At 41.3% G+C, this 25,696-nt stretch overlaps 1 protein-coding gene across 2 annotated transcripts; it reads right to left on the reverse strand.

The window, feature by feature from the left end:
- Window positions 1-1,371: 1,371 nt before the first annotated feature.
- agr1 (anterior gradient 1) lies at window positions 1,372-25,413 on the reverse strand. Of its 2 annotated transcripts, none has more exons than XM_060930277.1 (8): window positions 25,310-25,413; window positions 22,352-22,474; window positions 14,275-14,338; window positions 14,070-14,122; window positions 10,419-10,495; window positions 9,573-9,636; window positions 4,010-4,093; window positions 1,372-1,655 (listed from the first exon to the last, which is right to left on the reverse strand). In XM_060930277.1, exons 2-8 carry the CDS (start codon window positions 22,443-22,445, stop codon window positions 1,606-1,608), a joined length of 486 nt encoding a protein of 161 aa, XP_060786260.1. In that variant the 5' UTR covers window positions 22,446-22,474; window positions 25,310-25,413; the 3' UTR covers window positions 1,372-1,605. The 2 variants fall into 2 exon arrangements, with proteins under 2 accessions (XP_060786260.1, XP_060786261.1); XM_060930278.1 differs by having other exon boundaries at window positions 22,352-22,450; window positions 25,310-25,412.
- Window positions 25,414-25,696: the final 283 nt, after the last annotated feature.

The raw sequence follows: 25,696 nt of genomic DNA on the forward strand, positions 1-25,696 counted from the left end.
TCTCAGCAGTGTTATTTGAACACGATCAGTTGATGGCAGAATGGAAGGAGGCGGTTCTTCTGGGGAATGAATAGCACCCATGAACCCATGTTTCAGTTTTCTGAAAGGATTAAAGATTCATTTTGTTTTAAATGTTTGCTTTCTTTGTCGAAAACAAACCACATCACGGCCTACAAAAACTCGCCGTCCAACCTGCGGAAGCGTATTGAGCGATGTAAACATTTTATTCCAAGAGAAAGCTTGCAGTGAAGTCGTCTGTGCTTTTAGAGCTAGAGATAACATTGCAAATGTAGCGATGCAGTCTGGTTAGTCAAATGACTTTCTATGGATTTGCCCGCCAAGTTGCCATAGCCTTGTCCACGGCTAAAGTTTACACATAGCTAGTTAATGTGGACACTGTTAGTTAGCATGTAAAAATGGAGTTACGCTAACATGAATAACGTTAACTTGTCTGAAGTCCTTTCAGAAATATGTTTTAGCATAATCTTGCCAAAACCGACTAGTGGCCTAGTGGTAGCGTGTCCGCCTCTCGATTGGGAGATCGTGAGTTCTATTCACGGTCGGGTCATACCAAAGACCATCATAAAAATGGTACCTACTACCATCTGGCAAGGCACGCTGCAATACAGATGTGCATGGGGAGTTAAACTCTTGTGGTTACCAGAGGACTAGCCCCCCACTGTAACCCTAGCTATGTAATAGGCGAGAGGCCGAGGGCTACGGAAACGGAGATCGGCGCCGCCCGATGCGCCACCATTCAGAGTTGGGCCTGATTAGTACTTGAGTGGGAGACTGCCTAGGAATACCAGGTGCTGTAAGGCGCGGGAAGGACTTTAACTTTTTTTTAATAATCTTGCCAAATAAACAGAATGGAGAAATCTTGCTTTTCTAGTAACGTTCGCTACCTAATATGATTTCAAGTTTGAAAAGAGTTTGCGAGCATGTCAGGTAGCGTTTCACTGACTAGCTAGCTTAATGTTAAACCACCATGATGGCACAGCATGCGTTCATTTTGTAAATTCACATTTCTGTCTTTGGTCACAGCATTAGGTTTTGTAAGCGTTGTGGCAATAATACAACAATGCGTTGACAGAAAATGTACTTTTAATACTTAAGTACTTTTAAAAGCAAGTACTTCAGTACTTTAACTTAAGTAAAAATTTAACTGGACAACTTTCACTTGTATCGGAGTAACATTTGACCACCAGGATCTGTACTTTGACTTAAGTAATGAAGTTGGGTACTTTGTCCATCTCTGTGTTCAAGTATTATTTGAAGTCATGGTATGAGTGAGATAAACACCGTATGTGCTCGATGACCCAAGTTAAGTGACTGATTAAATATACTGTATAAATACAGGACAATTATACATGGATTGTAACTGTGTTCAGTAAGTTTTATTGGTAAGCTTACCAATAACCAAGTTCCAGTAACTCATATCAACATTAACATACAACTGAGAACTGAACCACATTCAATCGTAATTTAATCTGTACTCAGTGTTTGGCTCATTGTCTGGATGACGCATGAAAAGTCTAAGTATAACAAACAGTTTCAGTCTTTTCATCCATCTGCCATTCTCCTGTGTGATCAGCTCTCATCCCACTACAGCTCTGTGTGATGCAAATTCTTGGCTTTTAACATGTTCTCCTCCACTAGATGCAAACACAGAGGAAAGGATGTGATTAATCAGAAGTCGTCAGGTGATTTATCATGTGGAAATCGACTTGCAAAATGACATCCTTACATTCCTGCATGCTGATTAACGATGCATTAACACCAGGTTCATTTTTCTTACCTACCAGCACACATTTTACATGTAAACCTATGGGATTACTCAGGTTTGTAAGGTGATTTTTCAGATTTGTTTGTAAACTGCATCTCTAACATGTCTTCTCTGAAAGTATAGTATCTTCACTTGTGAAGAAATTGATGAAATGTTGTAATAAATTTGGGTACTTTTTGTTTCTGAATGTGTCTGTATAATAAAAAGAAATTCACATATTGGCTTAAAGAGATGAGGTTTATATTCTCGTGTTGAAAAACTCGCATTTTTCATACGAAATGCATCATGGATCTCAGTGACATAGTTAAATAATATTGGCTGCTGTTGAGTGGTATATCAGATGTATTCCATTCAGCTAGCATGATACCGAATGAGTCGAAGACAAGTAGCTGAATGGAATATATCTGATAGATCACGAGAAAAAGGCCAGCTAATATTATTATTATTATTATTATTATTATACAGTGCCTTGCAAAAGTATTCATCCCCCTTGGTGTTTAGGCCCCGGTCACACCGCCCGAACTTTGCTGGAGCGTTCCTGGAGCGGTGAAAAAAATTAATCACCGCTCGTAACCGTTCACCACCGTTTAACAAAAGTTGGCCCCTGTTAAAGCAACGCCATATACGCTCGGCCACCGCTGATGTTTCTCGAGGGGCCCTCCTACCGCTCCGAAAGTTTTGAGCTGCACAAAATATTGCGAGCGGTGAGGAGGGGGCAATTTTCCGCCCCGGCAAAGTTCACCCCCTCTCCACCAACGCCCAGTCAAAGTTTGGCACCGCTAGACGCAAGTTCGTGGACGCTTGGGTCCGCTAGGCCAACGCAGAAATCTTGAACGCTGGACCACCGCTGCTTCGCCAGCGTTGCCCGGGCGGCGATTAAACGTTGCACAAACTTCGGTGGAGCGGTTGTAAGCGTTTTACGAGCGGACACGGGGTTGCTGGAACGGTGTCGGGCGTTGAAGCAGCTATCCATGGCGGCGATGAACTTTGGTTTGGCGTTGGTATAGAGGTGTCGGAGCGGGACCAGAATTTGGCTATAAATACGGGGAGAAATGGACCAGGAGCTCATTTGGAATCGAGCTGCCGTTGAGTTCAGACCTCATCTATATCAAATTTGCTCAAAGTTACAGTAAAACTGTATCACCATGGATGCTGAGAGACTTGCTATGATTGGTGCTAAACCAACTTTATACCCCCGCCGAGCCAAAGCCCGCATGCGCAGAACGCCGCTATACCAACGCTCGCGTCACCGCTAAACCAACGCTCGCTACCGCTAAACCAACGCTAAAGCAACGCTGGCTTCAGCCGCTAAGCCAACGCCCGTGTTTTTGATTTTTTTCCCATTTTGTGCGCGGTGACGAGCGTTGTCGAAATTCGGCCCCCCCTCCCTACCGTTCAAGGAACGCTCCAGCAAAGTTCGGGTGGTGTGACTGGGGCCTTATCCTGTTTTGTCGCATTGCAAGCTGCAATTCAAATGGATTTTTGGAGGGTTAGCACCATTTAATTTACACAACATGCCTACCACTTTAAAGGTGCACGATGTTTTTTTATTGTGACACAAACAATAATTAAGATGAAAAAACAGAAATCTGGAGTGTGCATAAGTATTCACCCCCTTTCGTATGAAGCCCCTAAATAAGAGCTGGTCCAACCAATTCACTTCATAAGTCACATAATTAGTTGATTTAGATCCACCTGTGTGCAATCAAAGTGTCGCATGATGTCTGTATAAATCAACCTGTTCTGGAAGGACCCTGACTCTGCAACACAACTAAGCAAGCAACATGAAAACCAAGGAGCACTCCAAACAGGTCAGAGACAAAGTTGTGAACAAGTACACAATGCTACTGTGGACATCACAGAAGTCCACAGTAACACCGGTACAGAGATAAAATGCACAGCACAACGAAAGCTTTTTTTTATTCTAAAATACTGTATATAACTGGCACAATAAAATCATGACATTTACGTCTTGTAAGCTAGAATTTAAAAAAAAGAAAGAAATACTGTACTTCAGTGCTGAACACAGGCACCCCAAAAACAGGCAGAAATTCCTTTTTTTTTGCCTCATGTTCATAGAGTTAATAGATTATCAAAAGAAAAAATTATCTGGCGTGTTTGGCAAGAACATGCTAATAGCAAAAACAGATGGAGCAAACTGCCTGAGTGTATCAGGTCAGATAGGAACTAGGCAGGAACATGTCAGCTTAATTAAATACTCACATAAATCCATGTCATCAGGTCCATAGGTGTACTTGCGGTTGCTGTACTTGCCAGTGATGTCAGTGCGTACAGTCAGAGAGGGATCTGGGATAAAGAGAAGATGGATATATAGGCTCGTCCTTCCAAAACATACATGTGTACATACTGCATATGATTTAGTCTGAGATATTGATTAATAATGAGAGGCTTTGTTTTCTCAAGAAAAATCAAGTATCTTCATTTGCAGAGAAATCCCGTATCCTGGTCAGCCTGGTGCCAAACATCAGCGTAGTTAATACTCAACCGCAAGCACTTTGCTGTATGTGCTGCAGAGCTTGAGAACAGCACTCCCCTCACCCCCGACTAGGTCATGGATCAGTGGCGCAAGGAATGGGAGGATGCTAATTACACCCCTGAGCCCCCCACTAAACCTGCTGGGCACCCCTTCCCATGCCTCGCCTGGGTCAGGCTGAACCGTCTTTGCATTGGTTGGGGGAAAACTCAGGCCTTCCTCCACACCATTGGCGCGGCAGCTTCTGAGAATTGCTCCTGTGGCACCCCACCCCACCCCAGCCCACCCCACCCCAAACTGTGAGCCACCTACAATATAAAAAGTGTACACACCCTGTTAAAATGATGTTATCAATGTGAGTTTCGAATGAAAGACTGGGGTCAATAATCACTCCGAGGTCTTTTACTGCTGCACGTGAAGAAACAGAAAGGCCATCCAGAGTTACTGTGTAATCAGAAAACTTACTTCTAGCTGCATATGGTCCTAGTACAAGTACTTCAGTCTTGTCAGAGTTAAGCAGAAGGAAGTTAATAAGCATCCGGTGTCTAATGTCCTTAACACATTCCTCAATTCTATTAAGCTGGTGTCTCTCATCAGGTTTTGCAGAAACATACAACTGTGTGTCATCAGCATAACAGTGGAAACTAATACAATGTTTACGAATAATATCACCCAGAAGTAACATATATAAAGAAAAAAACAGTGGACCCAAGACAAAACCTTGTGGAACACCAAACTTTACCTCAGTACGTCTAGAAATATCACCATTTACATCAACATACTGACAGCAATCAGTTAAATAAGACCTGAGCCAGGAGAGGGCCGTTCCCTTAACTCCCACAACATTTTCTAGTCTATCCAGAAGAATGGAATGATCAGTGGTATCAAATGCTGCACTAAGGTCAAGCAACACAAGTAGCGAGACACAGCCCTGATCAGAAGCCAACAGTAGGTCATTTACTACTTTAACCAAAGCTGTCTCTGTGCTATAATTAGGTCTAAATCCTGACTGATACATTTCATGGATGTTATTCCTATGTAAATATGAGCATAACTGCTGTGCCACAGCTTTTTCAAGGATCTTGGAGATAAAGGGGAGGTTTGATATTGGCCGATAATTGGACAACTGACAGGGATCAAGGTCAGTTTTTTTAATCAGGGGTTTGATAACTGCTAGTTTAAAGGATTTGGGTACATAGCCAATCGTAAGAGAAGAATTTATTATTTTTAGAAGCGGTTCAATTACTTCAGGTATTATCTGTTTGAATAGACATGTAGGTAAGGGATCTACTGTAGTACACAAGTTGAGGCTTTTGATGCCAAGATTAATGAAAGTAATTCAGTTTTTTTTAGGGGAGTAAAACATTCTAATTGATGATCTGATACAGTTATATTGTTAACTACAGGGTCACCTACATTGTCTGACCTTAAATTAGTCATTTGAATTTTTTGTCGGATATTCTCAATTTTATCATTAAAAAAAAAATTCATGAAATCATTGCTACTACATACTACAGGTGTGCATGTGTCTATAGTGGACTTATTCCTGGTTAATTTTGCTACAGTATTAAATAGGAATCTAGGATTATTTTTGTTATCTTCTATTAGGGAGGAAAGATATGTTGATCTCGCAGCACTAAGAGCTTTTCTATACTTCAGGAAGCTCTCATATCTGTGAAGAATCTCAGTCATCCAGGTACATAGTAATCTGTGGTTGGTTGAAGAGAGCAACTGGACTTGCTTGAAGATTCTTGAAAACATTTCGCCTCTCATCCTAAAGGCTTCCTCAGATATGTTTCTATGCACTTTGGGATGAGAGCCCTTCGACTGGTGCGGGAGTATGAGAGGACTTCCAGAAAACTGGCAGACGTCTTAGCCAGAGAGGATCGTTCATTTTTGTCAACCTGGAACGACCATCATTGAACAGAGGTGGGCGTCTATGACATCTTTTATCAGCCACCTACAATGCAGCCATCAGCATTCTGATTCGGATTCTATGATGATCCATGAGAGGATAAATACTGGATACTCCCTATTAAGCTGGGCATACACTGTGCGATTTTTTCAATCGCGGTATTCAGCTGCTGCTCACACTGTACGAGTGAATCGCAGGGGTAAACAGCATGCAGCTTACGATTCCTGTTCTCACACTATACGATCCGATGCTCGGATGCGATGCTCGGGTCCGATGCTCAGGATTTCAAACAGGTTTGATTTTCATCCGATCGATTGGGAGGAGGTCATGAGGTGTTAATCGCTTGTCGTTACCCCATGTATACTACACGATCCGAGACGCACGATTGAGCCAAAACTCGGCCCGATCTCCAAAATAGTCGCACAAGTGAAAATCGTGTCAAAATCGGGCCAAAAATCGCACAGTGTATGCCCAGCATTAGTCAGACAGAACTGAGGAAGCCTTTAGGATGAGAGGCGAAATGTTTTCAAGAATCTTCAAGCAAGTCCAGTTACTTTCTTCAACCAACCACAGATTATTATGTACCTGGATGACTGAGATTCTTCACAGATATGTTTCTACGCACTTTGGGATGAGATCCCTTCGACTGGTGTGGGAGTATGAGAGGACTTCCAGAAAACTGGCAGACATCTTAGCCAGAGAGGATCGTTCATTTTTTTCAACCTGGACCGACCATCATTGAACAGAGGTGGGCGTCTATGACATCTTTTATCAGCCACCTACAATGCAGCCATCAGCATTCTGATTCGGATTCTATGATGATCCATGAGAGGATAAATACTGGATACTCCCTATTAGTCAGACAGAACTGAGGAAGCCTTTAGGATGAGAGGCGAAACATTTTCAAGAATCTTCAAGCAAGTCCAGTTGCTCTCTTCAACCAACCACAGATTTCAGGAAGCTCTCCTTCCACGCTAATCTGAACACTACCAATTTTGTTTGACGTCATTTACGTTCCAATTTTCGAGTGATCTGTTTTAATGTGCAAGTGTCATCATTATACCAGGGTGCTAATTTTTTGTCTCTGACCATTTTCCTTTTAAGAGGAGCTACATTATCTAAAAAATCTGTCCCTCTGAGTTACATGTTGGTCCTGGGATCGAGACGCTGACCTCTTCTGCTCCTCGGACCTGCCTGATCCATCCTGGTGCCCTGTGTCTGGTTGGAGTCTCATCGCATCGCTCCTGTGGAGGACGGCCCCATGAGGACAGTTGAAAGTTACACCTGGAGGACGCTCTGGACTCTTACAGTAATGCTTTTATGGCTGAGGACTACAGTTGACTTGCTAACTTTAGGACTGCAGTTGTCATGAACAGTTTTGCACTCAAGTTTCCATCAATGAAGAGTTTATAACATCAACGAAACTGAATTCATGTTAAAACTGTTAATGTTATAGTCATGCTGTCTGTTGTTGCCCAAATGAGGATGGGTTCCCTTTTGAGTCTGGTTCCTCTCGAGGTTTCTTCCTCATGTCGTCTGAGGGAGTTTTTCCTTGCCACCGTCGCCACAGGCTTGCTCATTGGGGATAGATTAGGGATAAAATTAGCTCATGTTTTAAGTCGTTCAAATTCTGTAAAGCTGCTTTGCGACAATGTTTATTGTTAAAAGCGCTATACAAATAAACTTGACTTAAAATGATAGGTTTTTCTGATGTAAAAAAAAATGAGACCATGATAAATAATTTCAAAACTTTTCCCACCTTTAATGTGACCTATAACCTGTACAATCCAATAGAAAAACAAACAAATCTGTTTGGGGGAAAAATATATATATATATAAAAAAAACTTACAATAAGCTGGTTGCATAAGTGTACACACCCTTAAACTAATACTTTGTTGAAGCACCTTTTGATTTAATTACAGCATTCAGTCTTTTTGGGTTCACACCTGCCATCAATTGAAATGACTCTGATTAACCCCAAATAAAGTTCAGACATTTACTCAGTTGCATCCTCCAGCAAAAGCCAGGGTTCACAGAGAGCTTACAAAGCGTCAAAGGGATCTCATTGTTGTAAGGTATCAGTCAGGAGAAGGGTACAAAAAAATTTCCATGCCATTAGATATACCATGGAGCACAGTGAAGACAATCATCAAGAAGTAGAGAAAATATGGGACAACAGTGACCTTACCGAGAACTGGACGTCCCTCCAAAATTGATGAAATAATGAGACGAAAACTGGTCAGGGAGGCTGCCAAGAGGCCTAGAGCAACACTGAAGGAACTGCAGGAATTTCTGCCAAGTACTGGTTGTGTACTACATGTGACAACAATCTCCCGTATTCTCCATATGTCTGGACTATGTAGTAGGATCAAAGAAAAACATCCAGGCCTGGCTAAATTTTGCAAAAAAAAAAAAACATCAACTCTCCTAAAAGTATGTGGGAAAATGTGTTGTGGTCTGATGAAACCAAGGTTGAACTTTTTGGCCACAATTCCAAAAGGCATGTTTGGTGCAAAAACAACACTGCACATCACCAAAAGAACCCCATACCCACAGTGAAGCATGGTGGTGGCAGCATCATGTTTTGGGGTTGTTTTTCTTCAGCTGGAACAGGGGTTTTAGTCAAGGTGGAGGGAATTACGAACAGTTCTAAATACCAGCCAATTTTGGCCCAAAACCTTCAGGGGTCTGCTAGAAAGCTGAAGGTGAAGAGGAATTTCATCGTTCAGCATGACATTGACCCCAAAAAAGTTTTGGAACAGACCAGCCAGAACCCAGACCTAAATCCAATTGAAAATCTGTGGGGTGACCTGAAGAGGGCTGTGCACAAGAGACGCCCTCGCAATCTGACAGATCTGGAGCGCTTTTGCAAGGAAGAGCGGGCAAATATTGCCAAGTCTAGATGTGGCAGGCTGATAGACTCCGACCCAAAAATACTGAATGCTGTAATTAAATCAAAAGGTGCTTCAACAAAGTATTAGTTTAAGGGTGTGCACACTTATGCAATCAGCTTATTGTACATTTTTATTTTTTATGTTTTTCCCCGTAACAGATTTGTTTGTTTTTCAATTGAATTGTACAGGTTATAGGTCACATTAAAGGTGGGAAAAGTTTAAACCTATCATTTTAACAGGGTGTGCACACTTTTTATATCCACTGTACTTGAACCCTGTCTTGTCTTCGGTGCCCCCACTGGAATCCTGAGGCTAAAGGCTCTTGATGGCCCCACTGTGAACTGGCTCTCTCAGCCCGACCTCCCACTGTGACTCCTGGTCAGTTCATATGAACGACAACGAAGTATCTTCATTTTCTTTGCATTTTATATTGATACTTCACTGATAAATCATTCAGTTGAATATTTTCAGAAGAAACTCACCAACAAAAAGAATTCTGGGAACGTAGTAGCCGTCAGGAGCCATATTAGGGTCTGTCGTGTCATGCTGCAAGTAATATTCAGGCTGGGTTAGACAATCAGGGAAATGTCCTGTCATTGATAAACAAAGATTTTGCCAGTTTACACTCACTGAGCACTTTATTAGGAACACCTGTACACCTATATATTCATGTAATTATCTAAACAGCCAATATGGGCGGGACGGTGGTGTAGTGGTTAGCACTGTTGCCTCACAGCAAGAAGGTTCTGGGTTTGAGCCCAGCGGCCGATGAGGGCCTTTCTGTATGGAGTCTGCATGTTCTTCCTGTCTCTGTGTGGGTTTCCTCTGGATGCTCTGGCTTCCCTCACAGTCCAAAGACATGCAGGTTAGGTAAAATACCCAGCCACTGGGGTTGTACAAGCCAGTGCATACTTAGTGCCAGTCCCAAGCCTGGATAGATTGGGGAGGGTTGTGTCAGGAAGGGCATCCGGTGTAAAACCTATGCCAAATCAAATATGTGGAGCAGATCCGCTGTGTCGAAGAAGAAGAAGATCTAAACAGCCAATCATGTAGCAGCAGTGCAGTGCATAAAATCATGCAGATACAGACCAGAAGTTTCAGGTAATGTTCACATCAGCCGTCAGAATGAGGAAAAATCATGATCTCAGTGATTTTGACCGTGGCATGATTGTTGGCGCCAGACAGTCTCTAGAGTTTACTCAGAATGGATCAAGAAAGAATAAATATCCAGTGACTAGTGTTTCTCATGTTGCTACGTGCTCAGTGAGTGTATAAGTACTGTAAAGCGAGCAATAAACTGACTCCACAACAGTCATGCAAGACATTACCATCAAATTGAGCATGATGAAATCTTCTTTGGCCATTTTTTGGATGGATTTGTTCTCTGCAAAAGCCTTTTTGAGTTCTTGGTATATCAATGAAAGAGATAAAACAAAAATACTGATATAAACAACAATGTCCTCTGCATACACACTATACTACAGTGTCTTGCAAAAGTATTCATCCCCCTTGGTGTTTATCCTGTTTTGTCGCATTACAAGCTGCAATTAAAATGGATTTTTGGAGGGTTAGCACCATTTGATTTACACAACATGCCTACCACTTTAAAGGTGCACATTGTTTTTTTTTTATTGTGACACAAACAATAATTAAGATAAAAAAAAAAAACAGAACTCTGGAGTGTGCATAAGTATTCACCCCCTTTCGTATGAAACCCCTCAATAAGAGCTGGTCCAACCAATTCACTTCATGAGTCACATAATTAGTTGATTAAGATCCGCCTGTGTGCAATCAAAGTTTCACATCATGCCTGTATAAATCAACCTGTTCTGGAAGGACCCTGACTCTGCAACACCACTAAACAAGCAACATGAAAACCAAGGAGCCTCCAAACAGGTCAGAGACAAAGTTGTGGAGAAGTATAGATCAGAGGTGGGTTATAAGAAATATCCCAAACTTTGAATATCCCAGGGAGCATCATTAAATCCATTATAGCACAATGGAAAGAATATGGCACCACTACAAACCTGACAAGAGAAGGCCGCCCACCAAAACTCACAGACCGGGCAAGGAGGGCATTAATCAGAGATGCAACAAAGACACCAAAGATAACACTGAAGGAGCTGCAAAGATCCACAGCGGAGATGGGAATATCTGTCCATAGGACCACTTTAAGCTGTACACTCCACAGAGTGGGGCTTTATGGAAGAGTGGCCAGAAAAAAGCCATTACTTAAAGAAAAAAAAACACGTCTGGAGTTTGCCCAACAGCATGTGGCAGACTCCCCAAACACATGGAAGAAGATCCTCTGGTCAGATGAGACTAAAATTGAACTTTTTGGCCATCATGGGAAACGCCATGTGTGGCGCAAACCCAACACCCTGAGAACACCATTCCTACAATGAAGCATGGTGGTGGCAGCATCATGCTGTGGAGATGTTTTTCATCTGCAGGGACAGGAAAGCTGGTCAGGACTGAGGGAAAGATGGATGGCACTAAATACAGGGCAATTCTGGAGGAAAACCTGTTTGAGTCGGCCAGAGGTTTGAGACTGGGACGAAGGTTCATGTTCCAGCAGGACAATGACCCTAAACATACTGCTAAAGCTACACTGGAGTGATTTAAAGGGAAACATTTAAATGTCTTGGAATGGCCTAGTCAAAGCCCAGACCTCAATCCAATTGAGAATCTGTGGGATAACTTGAAGATTGCTGTACACCAAGGCAACCCATCTAACTTGAAGGAGTTGGAGCAGTTTTGCCTTGAGGAATGGGCAATAATCCCAGTGGCTAGATGTGCTAAGCTAATAGAGACATAACCCAAGAGACTTACAGCTGTAACTGCAGCAAAAGGTGGCTCTACAAAGTATTGATTTTTATTTTTATTTTATTTATATTTTTTTTTGGGGGGGGGGAGGTGAATACCTATGCACACTCCAGATTTCTGTTTTTTCAGCTTAATTATTGTTTGTGTCACAATAAAAGAAAAAAATTGCACCTTTAAAGTTGTAGGCATGTTGTGTAACTCAAATGGTGCTAACCCCCCCAAAAAACCATTTTAATTCCAGCTTGTAACGCAACAAAACAGGACAAACACCAAGGGGGATGAATATTTTTGCAAGACACTGTATATACGGTACTCATGGGCGCCGCCAGGGGGGGAAAGGTTAGAACAATTCTAGGGGCCCAGCACTGCCATGGGGCCCTTTAAGGGGCTGATAATATGCTTTTAATGATTTTAATAAGACTTTTGAAATAACAACAATGCAATATTCCATCTGGTAAAATGAGCTAATTGAACAAGGTTGTCTATTTCTTGAGTTCTTCAACATATTGTCATTTAACCCTCCCCCTTTTGCGAAATGGTACGGTCCAGTTCTGGTAGAAGCGCGATGCGTTAAATCTGTGTGCTGATCAGTGCAACGCTACTTGCTGCTGTGTCGTGGTGCAGCAGCCAGCCAGCCAGCAGTGGAGTGCGTACAGTCTATGATCGCTAAATATGAAGAGTGGCTGTCAAAAACGTAAAGAAAGGCAGCTGAAAGCTGAGAGGGACCGGAGAGGCAGGCAACTGGTCACTCAGTTTTTCCCAAAGAAAGGTAGCTATCGCTCACATGTGTTCAAAATATTAGCGAATGGTAAATGAACAGTATGAACGTGGTTGGATTAGCCTATCAAGAGAACACTTTTACAGTTTGTACAGTGACATTTTTTCCATTTTAATAACTGAACTGACTTGTGTGATAAACAAGATGAAATATTACGTTATGCTGGTGCTAATAACTAGTGCTAATAACCAGTTTCATAACTAATGGGGTGCCCTAAATATGCACAGATTCAGCCTCAGGGGGACCTCCGCCCTACCAAACCACTGAACCCCCCTTTGGAGAAGGAGGTAAGCAGCAATACAACCCATAAATGCTTTAGGATTGAAGTTTTTAATGAGCGAGCGCCATATACAGTTTGCTAGATTAAAGTGTTGCTAATAACGGACACCAGTCAAGTGTTTGACATGGTTACGTGTGTGGAATGTTCACACGTTCTAAACCATTGGTTTCAAATTGAGGAGCTGGAGAAAGCACAGCACACATAAAAGAGGGATAGAGATTACAACATATGAAGAAATACGTACGTAATTGATCAAATTGAAATGTCACTCTGTGTCACTTTGAAATAAATTTATAAGATGTTTCCTGTCTTTTATGGGTAACATTTGTAAGGCTACTGAGTATGGAGTTCATTTAAATGCATCAAACTTGAATGCATCAAACTTTTTCATGCATTAACTAACCCCTCATCAGGCCATGATGCAGCAGCCAGGGAGGACACCAGAAGTGTTGAAGTACAGGAAGAGAACAGGGGGAGTACCAGAAGCACAGGTGGTGAGGAAGAAGCAGCAGAGAGTAAGGAAGAGCAGGAAGAAACTGAGTTGAGGGACACTGGCCAGACTGAACCTGAAGATCTGCTTTCTACTGATCCAGGGTTATGGCCAGCAAAACTGACAGACAGTGTATAATGACAATAGTGCAATTGTGACGAGGGTGGGCAAAATTGGGGGGGCCCAAAATTCTAATCTTTCATGGGGCCCAAAATTTCTGGCGGCGCCCCTGTATATACTACACACTAATATGACTTAAAGGGTGAAGTTGTCAAATACAGATGAGTGAAATTTAAAGGAAAAATCTGTAGCTTTGTTGTCCATGTTGTCCAACACCAGCTAAGGGAATATCTTTTGAGAGAACAGTTCTCTGTTTCTCTCATATAATTCCAGAAGAACTACTTTAGCAGCTCGTAGTGTGGTTCAGCTCCTTACTAAGAGTTTTCCTTTAAATTGTCACAAACAGGTACAGTGTATGTAGTATATTATGCTGATTAATATTTTATACTTTTACTGATAATCCTTAATGATCTGCATCTGATAGCATCAACTATTAACGGGTTACCAAAATCACAGATGAACATTTAGATAATGAAAAAACAAACTTTGACTGTATGGGCACTCGTCTAAGTGATGAATGACCATCAGTGTCTTGCGACTGTTGAGATAAAATGAAAACACACACACACACACACACACACACACACACACACACACACACACACGTATCAGCAGTATGATGTAATGTGCAAATATGAGCAAATCAAAGTTTGATTTCATATTAAGCTGTGCAAAAATGTAACATCATACCTCTCCTGTGATTTTGTCAGCCCCTCTTCATACGTCTGCACCCAGGTGATGTCATCACCCCAGCCTTAAACAAGGGAAAAAAGAAAAAAAAGTCCACCTGAATGACATCAATACATGCTCGGAATAAACTAAACCAGACCTATTGTTTGTCCAAATGAGATCAGCCATGATCATCCCACCTGTCCTGAGACGTATAATGATTAAATTCCAGTGCAAAAGTTTGCATCCCCAGTGATTTTTATACATGTGCCCTTATTTTACAAATTATCTACGAAGCACATACAAGGGTGAGTTAAATGAAGACCTGTGACATAAATTAGAATTGAATAAAAAATTTTCCTCGAGGTATCAGGACACTTGTTAACGACAACAATGGATTTTTTTAAAAGAATATCAAGGTTTTTATTTGACTCATGCACAAAGAATTACAAAAAATTAGTAAAAAGAAACTTTTAACACAACTCTCTCACTCTCCAGAATGGGGTAGAATAAGACATGCAGCACTAGAACTTGAAGATATGACCACGTCACCTCTGTCTTTTCCACACTGCATTGACCCCCAATCAAATTTCATATTGATTATAAAATGCTACTATTAACCTCTAAAGCACTGAATGGTTTTGTGCCACAGTACCCGAGCAAACTTCTGGTCCTTTATGATCCACCACGCCTACTTAGATCAAAAGGTGCAGGCTATCCGTTGGTACGGTGGTGCTTGAAAGTTTGTGAACCCTTTAGAATTTTCTATATTTCCGCATAAATATGACCTAAAACATTATCAGATTTTCACACAAGTCCTAAAAGTAGATAAAGAGAACCCAGTTAAACAAATGAGACAAAAATATTATACTTGGTCATTTATTTACTGAGGAAAATGATCCAATATTACATATCTGTGAGTGGCAAAAGTATGTGAACCTCTAGGATTAGCAGTTAATTTGAAGGTGAAATTAGAGTCAGGGGTTTTCAATCAATGGGATGACAATCAGGTGTGAGTGGGCACCCTGTTTTATTTAAAGAACAGGGATCTATCAAAGTCTGAGCTTCACAACACATGTTTGTGGAAGTGTATCATGGCATGAACAAAGGAGATTTCTGAGGACCTCAGAAAAAAACGCTGTTGATGCTCATCAGGCTGGAAAAGGTTAGAAAACCATCTCTAAAGAGTTTGGACTCTGCCAATCCACAGTCAGACAGATTGTGTACAAATGGAGGAAATTCAAGACCATTGTTACCCTCTCCAGGAGTGGTCAACCAACAAAGATCACTCCGAGAGCAAGGCTTGTAATAGTCAGCGAGGTCACAGAGGACCCCAGGGTAACTTCTAAGCAACTGAAGGCCTCTCTCACATTGGCTAATGTTAATGTTCATGAGTCCACCATCAGGAGAACACTAAACAACAATGGTGTGCATGGCAGGGTTGCAAGGAGAAAGCCACTGCTCTCCAAAAAGAACATTGCTGCTCGTCTGCAGTTTGCTAAAGATCATGTGGACAAGCCAGAAGGCTATTGGAAAAATGTTTTGTGGACGGATGAGAACAAAATAGAACTTTTTGGTTGAAATGAGAAGTGCTATGTTTGGAGAAAGGAAAACGCTGCATTCCAGCATAAGAACCTTATCCCATCTGTGAAACATGGTGGTGGTAGTATCATGGTTTGGGCCTGTTTTGCTGCATCTGGGCCAGAACGGCTTGCCATCATTAATCGAACAATGAATTCTGAATTATACCAGCGAATTCTAAAGGAAAATGTCAGGACATCTGTCCATGAACTGAATCTCAAGAGAAGGTGGGTCATGCAGCAAGACAACGACCCTAAGCACACAAGTTGTTCTACCAAAGAATGGTTAAAGAAGAATAAAGTTAATGTTTTGGAATGGCCAAGTCAAAGTCCTGACCTTAATCCAATCAAAATCTTGTGGAAGGACCTGAAGTGAGCAGTTCATGTGAGGAAACCCACCAACATCCCAGAGTTGAAGCTGTTCTGTACAGAGGAATGGGCTAAAATTCCTCCAAGCTGGTATGCAGGACTGATCAACAGTTACCGGAAATGTTTAGTTGCAGTTATTGCTGCACAAGGGGGTCACACCGGATACTGAAAGCAAAGGTTCACATACTTTTGTCACTCACAGATATGTAATGTTGGATCATATTCCTCAATAAATAAATGACCAAGTACAACCCTGATTCCAAAAAAGTTGGGACAAAGTACAAATCGAAAATAAAAACAGAATGCAATAATTTTCAAATCTCAAAAACTGATATTGTATTCACAATAGAACATAGACAACATATCAAATGTCGAAAGTGAGACATTTTGAAATTTCATGCCAAATATTGGCTCATTTGAAATTTCATGACAGCAACACATCTCAAAAAAGTTGGGACAGGGGCAATAAGAGGCTGGAAAAGTTAAAGGTACAAAAAAGGAACAGCTGGAGGACCAAATTGCAACTCATTAGGTCAATTGGCAATAGGTCATTAACATGACTGGGTATAAAAAGAGCATCTTGGAGTGGCAGCGGCTCTTAGAAGTAAAGATGGGAAGAGGATCACCAATCCCCCTAATTCTGCGCTGACAAATAGTGGAGCAATATCACAAAGTAGTTCGACAGTGTAAAATTGCAAGGAGTTTGAACAAATCATCATCTACAGTGCATAATATCATCAAAAGATTCAGAGAATCTGGAAGAATCTCTGTGCGTAAGGGTCAAGGCCGGAAAACCATACTGGGTGCCCGTGATCTTCGGGCCCTTAGACGGCACTGCATCACATACAGGCATGCTTCTGTATTGGAAATCACAAAATGGGCTCAGGAATATTTCCAGAGAACATTATCTGTGAACACAATTCACCGTGCCATCCGCCGTTGCCAGCTAAAACTCTATAGTTCAAAGAAGAAGCCGTATCTAAACATGATCCAGAAGCGCAGACGTCTTCTCTGGGCCAAGGCTCATTTAAAATGGGCTGTGGCAAAGTGGAAAACTGTTCTGTGGTCAGACAAATCAAAATTTGAAGTTCTTTATGGAAATCAGGGACGCCGTGTCATTCGGACTAAAGAGGAGAAGGACGACCCAAGTTGTTATCAGCGCTCAGTTCAGAAGCCTGCATCTCTGATGGTATGGGGTTGCATTAGTGCGTGTGGCATGGGCAGCTTACACATCTGGAAAGACACCATCAATGCTGAAAGGCATATCCAGGTTCTAGAGCAACATATGCTCCCATCCAGACGACGTCTCTTTCAGGGAAGACCTTGCATTTTCCAACATGACAATGCCAAACCACATACTGCATCAATTACAGCATCATGGCTGCGTAGAAGAAGGGTCCGGGTACTGAACTGGCCAGCCTGCAGTCCAGATCTTTCACCCATAGAAAACATTTGGCGCATCATAAAACGGAAGATACGACAAAAAAGACCTAAGACAGTTGAGCAACTAGAATCCTACATTAGACAAGAATGGGTTAACATTCCTATCCCTAAACTTGAGCAACTTGTCTCCTCAGTCCCCAGACGTTTACAGACTGTTGTAAAGAGAAAAGGGGATGCCTCACAGTGGTAAACATGGCCTTGTCCCAACTTTTTTGAGATGTGTTGTTGTCATGAAATTTAAAATCACCTAATTTTTCTCTTTAAATTATGCATTTTCTCAGTTTAAACATTTGATATGTCATCGATGTTCTATTCTGAATAAAATATGGAATTTTGAAACTTCCACATCATTGCATTCCGTTTTTATTTACAAAGTACAGTTTGTACTTTGTCCCAACTTTTTTGGAATCGGGGTTGTATAATATTTTTGTCTCATTTGTTTAACTGGGTTCTCTTTATTTACTTTTAGGCCTTGTGTGAAACTCTGATGATGTTTTAGGTCATATTTATGCAGAAATATAGAAAATTCTAAAGGGTTCATAAACTTTCAAGCACCACTATACCTCATATAGTGAATGCTACATTAGGGGGCAGAACCTTTTCTTACAAAGCCCCACAGTTATGGAACAGCCTTCCAAGTAGTGTTCGGGACTCAGACACAGTCTCAGTGTTTCAGTCTAGGCTGAAAACATATCTGTTTAGTCAAGCTTTTTGTTAATATCTTTTTATTCGGTAAAGGAGTAGATCTGGAGGGTCCTCAGGCATAGTGTTTTGGTAAACTGGGATGTATGGATGTTGTCATTCCCCCACTCTTACACGTTCACTCAGGTTTGTTGACGGTGTAGTGTTTGGCTGCTTTATGTCCCAGGGCTCCCTCATATCTGTGTTACCTTCTGGCTCTCCCCTTTTAGTTATGCTGTCATGGTTAATCTTGCCAGAATCCATGCTTGTACTCAGCGCAAAATGTATACTCTTCTTACTTTTTAGGTGACATTGGGTATACCTAACAACCTGTGTTTTCTCCCCCCATCTCGTTAAATATGATAATCCAGAGCATATTAAGTCATCAGCCCAAGTTCCCTGGTTCACGATCAGATCAAAAACTTCGGCATAATAATTATGAGATACTTAATTTGTGACCTCAATATTAACTTGTGGTGACGATATATTAATTCAAGGCCGTGCCTTATTGAAAAACAACCGCCATGTCACCTCTGTACGGTTCATAGATTTTGTTATTCATTTGCCTTCTCTGTTTTGAAGTGTGCATTTGTTCTCTGTTTCAAATTCAAAGCACGTCTCATCTGTTCCGAGTCTGTGGTGTGAATCAAAACTGGTTACATGAAGTGTAACAAAACATCACCACCACAAACAGTGGTGAACATATGGACAGTTGAAAGTCACACTTGGAAGACGCTCTGAACGCTTACAGTAATGCTTTTATGGCTGAGGACTACAGTTGACTTGCTAACTTTAGGACTGCAGTTGTCATGAACAGTTTTGCACTCAAGTTTCCATCAATGAAGAGTTTATAACATCAACGAAACTGACTTCATGTTAAAACTGTTAATGTTATAGTCATGCTGTCTGTTGTCGGCCAAATGAGGATGGGTTCCCTTTTGAGTCTGCTTCCTCTCGAGCAGGGGTCATCAAACTACGGCCCGCGGGCCGACTCCGGCCCGCCACCCCCCTTTGACCGGCCCCCCAGCCCCTCTGCCCCCCACCACTTGCCCTATGAGGCAATCCCCAAAAGTGGTCATGGCCTATTTTTTTTAAATTGCTTTTTGGCAAATAATAACATGTCTGCATCTTGTATTTTGTTGATTTTATCAATTAAAATTGATATTTAGTTATAAAATGAACTATTCATATTTTCCGAATTTTCTCTGCACGCGCAGAGAACTGTCAGTGTTCAGGACAGCAAAATGGCTAGCGGTAAGCGAAAAGCTGACAGAGAGTGCAGAGTTTTTAAAGAACAGTGGACTACCGATTATTTTTTTGTTCAGTGTAAGGACCGTGCAGTTTGTCTTGTATGTAAAGAAAGTCTGTCGGTTTTCAAAGAATATAATCTGCTTCGTCACTATGAAACCCACCACAAAGAGTATGCTAGTTTGCGGGGGCAAACAAGAGAAGACAGGATTCGGAGGATGAAATGCGGACTGGCTGCACAACAGAATGTATTCCTTCGCCAAACCCAGATCAACCAGGCTGCTGTCCGAGCTAGCTATAAGGTAGCTCACCTACTAGCTACCCATGGAAAGCCGTTTACTGATGGGGACTTTGTTAAAGTATGCGTGCTTGCTGTGGCCAAGGAGGTGTGTCCCGACAAGAAGGATGCGCTCAACGCGGTGAGTCTCTCCGCACCTACTATGACCAGGCGAACCGAAGATTTGGGGGACAACGTGTATGACCAGCTGAATGAGAAAGCGTCAGTATTCAAGTTTTTTGCTTTGGCCATGGATGAGAGCAATGACGTGCAGGACACAGCACAACTGCTGTGATCTATTGATCTATTACTCATATTATTATAATTTCACTGGTTTTTTTAAATGTATTTATTTTATAGGCCTACGAGGGGTGTATGAAAAGTTTTAAGCATCAGAAAAACTAAAAGGGATAAGGGATTTTTGATGATTTATTTTTCAACATAGTCCCCCTCAAGGGCTGAACACTTGCTCCAACGGTGCTGAAGCGCTTTTATCCCAGTGTAGAAGAAGTCCTTTGTTTGGGACTCAAGAAACCCCTCGACTGCAACTATGACATCATCATCACTGGCAAAATGGCGACCAGCCAAGGCTTTTTTCATTTGGGGGAACAGATTGAAGTCGGAGGGGGCCAGGTCTGGTGAATAAGGTGGATGAGGAACAAGTTCGAATCCACAATCGTGAATTGTTGCCATGGCAACCAATGAGGTATGGGCTGGTGCATTGTCTTGGTGGAAGAGGATTCCTCTTGTGAGCATTCCTGGCCTTTTTTCTTTGATTGCTTCCCGTAGGCGCTTCACTTGTCCAGAATAATGCTGTCCAGTCACTGTGTGGCCCTTCTCAAGGTATTCGACCAGTATGACACCCTGGGAATCCCAGAAAACTGAAGCCATGACTTTGCCAGCTGAAAGAACGATCTTGGCCTTCTTTGGAGTCGGAGATGATGTGTGCTTCCACTGCTTTGATTGTTCTTTGGTTTCGGGTTGGTAGTGATGAACCCAGCTTTCATCCATAATGATGAATCGAGCAAGGAAATTGTCTTCATCAGCTTCAAACAGTTCAAGATTGCTCGTGGACACAGTGCACCTGGTGCGTTTCTGTTCAGGTGTCAAAAGACGAGGGACCCACCTTGCAGAAACCTTTGAGAATCCCAGTTCTTTGGTCAAAATTTTGTCTGCTTGCTCAATGGATATCCCAAGTCTCTCTGCTATCTGACGACATGATATCTGACAATCTTGCATGACCATCTGCAGAGCAAGGTCAAGGTTATCCTTGGTTGTTGCAGTTGGTGGTCTTCCTGACCTTGGGTCATCTTCAACACGGTCACTGCCACGCTTGAATTCTCTAATCCAACGCGTGACTGTAGCATATGAAGGGGCACTCTCGGCTAATGTTCTCACCATGTCTTCATGAATTTCTGAGGCAGTCATGCCTTTCAAATGCAGGTACTTAATGACTGCACGATTTTCTGTTTTCTCCATTTTTCACTAAATCGTTGGCCCTCGCTTATTCAAAAATCTGCAGAAAAAATAAGAAACATGCTAGAATCTCAAAAATTGGCAGGAATACTTACAAAGGTCTGTACTTTCAAAAAATCATAGGTTTGATCATGCACCAACGCTGCTTCTACGCGATGCTTAAAACTTTTCATACACCCCTCGTATTTATTTAACCTTTATTAAGTGCTGCACACAATTATTATTAATATTATTAATAATATCAACAGGCCTACCTACAATTGATAATTTTCCACTCACCTTTGCCAGTGTCAATCACCTCAACTAGGCAGATGTTTCTTACCTTGACAGCTTTGATGTTATTTTCATTAGAAAATAAATAAATGGAAAATCTGTGGTATTTCAAATTAAAACAAAGTGTGAAGACTCGATTACTACTTTTGCAAACCACTAGTAAAGATAAACAAATATGTGCCAGGAATCAAGTGTTGATATAGCAGTGTGGATATAGTAGTGGGGATGGCTGTGCCAGGCTAGTAATCTCTACTACACAATGAGGCCTGCTGGTGGTCATATTTGTCTGGGTCATACAATTCTATCTTATATAGCTGACCCGACCCCGGCCCCCCATCACAGTCAGGAACGACAATGTGGCCCCCAGAGAAAAAAGTTTGGTGACCCCTGCTCTCGAGGTTTCTTCCTCATGTCGTCTGAGGGAGTTTTTCCTCACCACTGTCGTCACAGGCTTGCTCATTGGGGATAGATTAGGGATAAAATTAGCTCATGTTTAAAGTCATTAAAATTCTGTAAAGCTGCTTTGCGACAATGTCTATTGTTAAAAGCGCTATAGAAATAAACTTGACTTGACAAACTGCTTTGTTTTTAGCTATGAACTCATCACTAATGGTTAAAAATTAAAAGGTAACTGTCGTCACCGTTCGTTCATATTCATTGTATGGGATTATCAGACTGGATTCTTGCAAGTAAAGAAACGTGATATTTATAAAACCTACTGGTTTCTGGTTCGTAGCAAATATTGCATTACCTCTTGAAAGAGTCTGGACTGCTTTCTTTTTCTTCAGCAAGGCCACGTCACAGGAGAACAGCAGCAGAAACACATACAGGGAGCAGCAGGCCATGATTACTGTGTACACAATAAAGAGACAGACTAACAATGCACAGCACACACACAGCAGTCGGATTAGTATTGTGTATTCTTCTGTCTTTGGTCCATATTTTTTTCACAGACAAGCACTGTCGCTGTTAGACTAGCTCTGTCAAAAGCTCATTAAAATAGAGTAAGGTATGAGTGAAGGAGCTGTTCAACACGAAAAACTGGTTTAAAGTCACAGATAGTGTTTAGAGAAATCATTTCACTGTATGCTTGGTGTTTTGATTTTAAGTAAGGCTTGAGTTTATGGTTTTGTGTTGAATGAAATACAGGGTTAGTCAAAATTATGTTAACGCTAATGGATTATTTTTCTCTTGCAGATAGACGTACGCCATGGGTGACAGATTAAATGGTACTGTTGCTCGCTGGTTTTTGCGTGTTGAACGCGATGGCGAACAGGTCGAGACCGTCCTGTAAATCATCTTGCACATATGACGTATGTTTTGTGAATAAATGGTTTCTACCATTTAAGCGTTAACATAATTTTGACTAACCCTGTATTGAGAGCAATGTGCATTAACTGGCAATTTCATCCCAACATGACCTTACACAGATTGGAGTAATTGTTTGCACCATAGGTGGTTTTTTTTCATTGAGATTTTCATAGACAATACAGCTGCAGAGCTTCATATTATAAAGTAATTGCATTACAATAAACAGAATGAACGCAAACAACAAAATGCTCCTTGTTCTACCACATGGAAATCTACATCAAATGAGATAAATTTGCAATAAAGAAACATTCAGAAGAAAATAAAAATAAGAAAATAAGCTATATAAGCTCTGAACTGCAGTGTTACTGTCCACACACACACAAAATCAATCATTCTCTTCTTCATCCGTTAAATCGAAATCCTTAAAGGGGAACTGAAGTCATTGTTAAACTTGCTTTATTTCTTAATTAACGTGTTATTCAATTACGTTTTCAGTTTTAGTAACCTTATATCGTGACTCGTATTGGCATAATTGCAATTAAATATGATACTTATCGGCCTATTCGGTTTTTAGCCGTGTTGAATTTAGTCCGTTTGGTCCACGGCAGGCGTCGCTTATCCGCGCGATCTTCACGAGACTTGTGCGAGACTTCGAAAGCCAGGTGTCAGTGCCGCTATTTTGAAAACTGTTTTCCAAACGAAATATTGCACAAAAACGAGTTTAAATGACGATTACTGCCTACTTTTTTAAACTTTCCTGATTGTTATCGAAACAAACAAAACTTCCAGCTTGATTCCGTCAGCATTCGAAAGAGGGCGTGCGCGTCTTTTGACGATGTTAGCAGATGTCGGTCACTTTGATTTCCGCTGTACGTTTTACTTCCGTCCTACGATGTCTCGCACAGGTCTCAACGAATCTCGTTTACAGCCGTTGCTTTGACATATGGACTGATATATTACAGAGCATATTTCAAACACTCATAACTTGCTATAGCAGCGACAAAATAGCTATCGAAAATGCATTCCTATATTTAATAAAATGAGATAAATAGAATTTTGATCATAAAAAATTTGCCTTCAGTTCTCCTTTAAAATAATTAATGAAGGGTGTCCATATGCCCTCGAATGCCTGCTGTTTACCCTTTAATATGTAAGATATCCTTTCTGATGGTAAAGTTGACAGCATTTGTTTTATCCATTGCTTGAAACTTGGTCTGTGAGTTGATTTCCAATAACAGCGCAATACTTTTTTGTTTCATTAATCAAGCTGAGAACTGTAAATGCTTGCTCGTTTTTATGATGTTTTCCTGGATGTAAACCCAGCAGGAAAGGTTTGGGATACAATTAAATTTGTTTTGAGAGAATTTTTTCAATGATGACTCTTACCTCTTCCCAGAATTTTTTAATTTCCCTACACTGCCACATACAATGAGAAAGTGTTCCTTTGCATTCTGTACATTTTGTGCATATATCTGGTATGTTTTCTGATGTATTTATTCAATTCCACTGGTTGTTACATACGCTAGGTTTTTTCAAATACACATTTTGCAAAAATAAAAACAATCTCTCAGAAATTTGGCAGATTCTCCGAGATGCTTAAAAGAACATACCAATCGATTTCCTTGTGCAGCTGCACAGATTGTACCTGATACTACTGATACATTAAAAAAAGCCAATTTTATTGACGTGGAAATTATTAATTTTATTATATTTGAAGTTACCATTGCAGGGGTGGCACGGTGGTGTAGTGGTTAGCACTGTCGCCTCAAAGCAAGAAGGTCCGGGTTCGAGCCCCGTGGCCGGCGAGGGCCTTTCTGTGCGGAGTTTGCATGTTCTCCCCGTGTCCGCATGGGTTTCCTCCGGGTGCTCCGGTTTCCCCCACAGTCCAAAGACATGCAGGTTAGGTTAACTGGTGACTCTAAATTGACCGTAGGTGTGAATGTGAGTGTGAATGGTTGGCTGTGTCTATGTGTCAGCCCTGTGATGACCTGGCGACTTGTCCAGGGTGTACCCTGCCTTTCGCCCGTAGTCAGCTGGGATAGGCTCCAGCTTGCCTGCGACCCTGTAGAACAGGATAAAGCGGCTAGAGATAATGAGAATGAATGAGAAGTCGCCATTGCTTTACAGATGTCTTTACATATATCTTTGACTTTTGCACAATAAGTTTTTTTTTTAAATAAAATTCCACCTCCCTATTATTATTTTTAAATTAGATTGAAATCTTATATTAGAGAGTTACTGTACCAGTGCATTTGGTTTCTTGGCAATTTTCTAGACTCAACTGAAGTCGAAAACAACCAAAAGGACAGGATAAATATTTACTGAAAGAAACGTCCTTTTGAAAGCAAAGTTTACATACAACATATCCATATGAATTATTCCATAAAGTAAAACTTACTGAAAGTGAAGTGTGTGATCCACACCGGTTGTCCCTTAGTCCAGCCTGACAGGTTTCACTGTCATGCAGGTGATGTTACAGTTAAAAACCCACATAACAGGTCTGACGCACAGCTATCCATCTTCTCACAATAGACAAAAGTGCAAGACATTGCATTCATAGTTTTGACATCAAAGTTTAAATGAAACGGAAAGCTTTGAAGTTTGGAAAATAGAAAAGATTGTCGTGACAGAGGGGCGTGGTTGAGAGTCAGGGTAACCCGCCTCCTCTCTGCCCACAGCTGCCACTCGACCACACCCCTTCTACCACAACGATTTTTAACTATTTAAAGCTAGTGTTGGTGATTTTTGTTATACAGGGTGTTTCAAAAAATTTAATATCATTTCA

This window comes from Neoarius graeffei, chromosome 9 (genome assembly GCF_027579695.1).
Source record: "Neoarius graeffei isolate fNeoGra1 chromosome 9, fNeoGra1.pri, whole genome shotgun sequence".
Taxonomy (NCBI): Eukaryota; Metazoa; Chordata; class Actinopteri; order Siluriformes; family Ariidae; genus Neoarius; species Neoarius graeffei.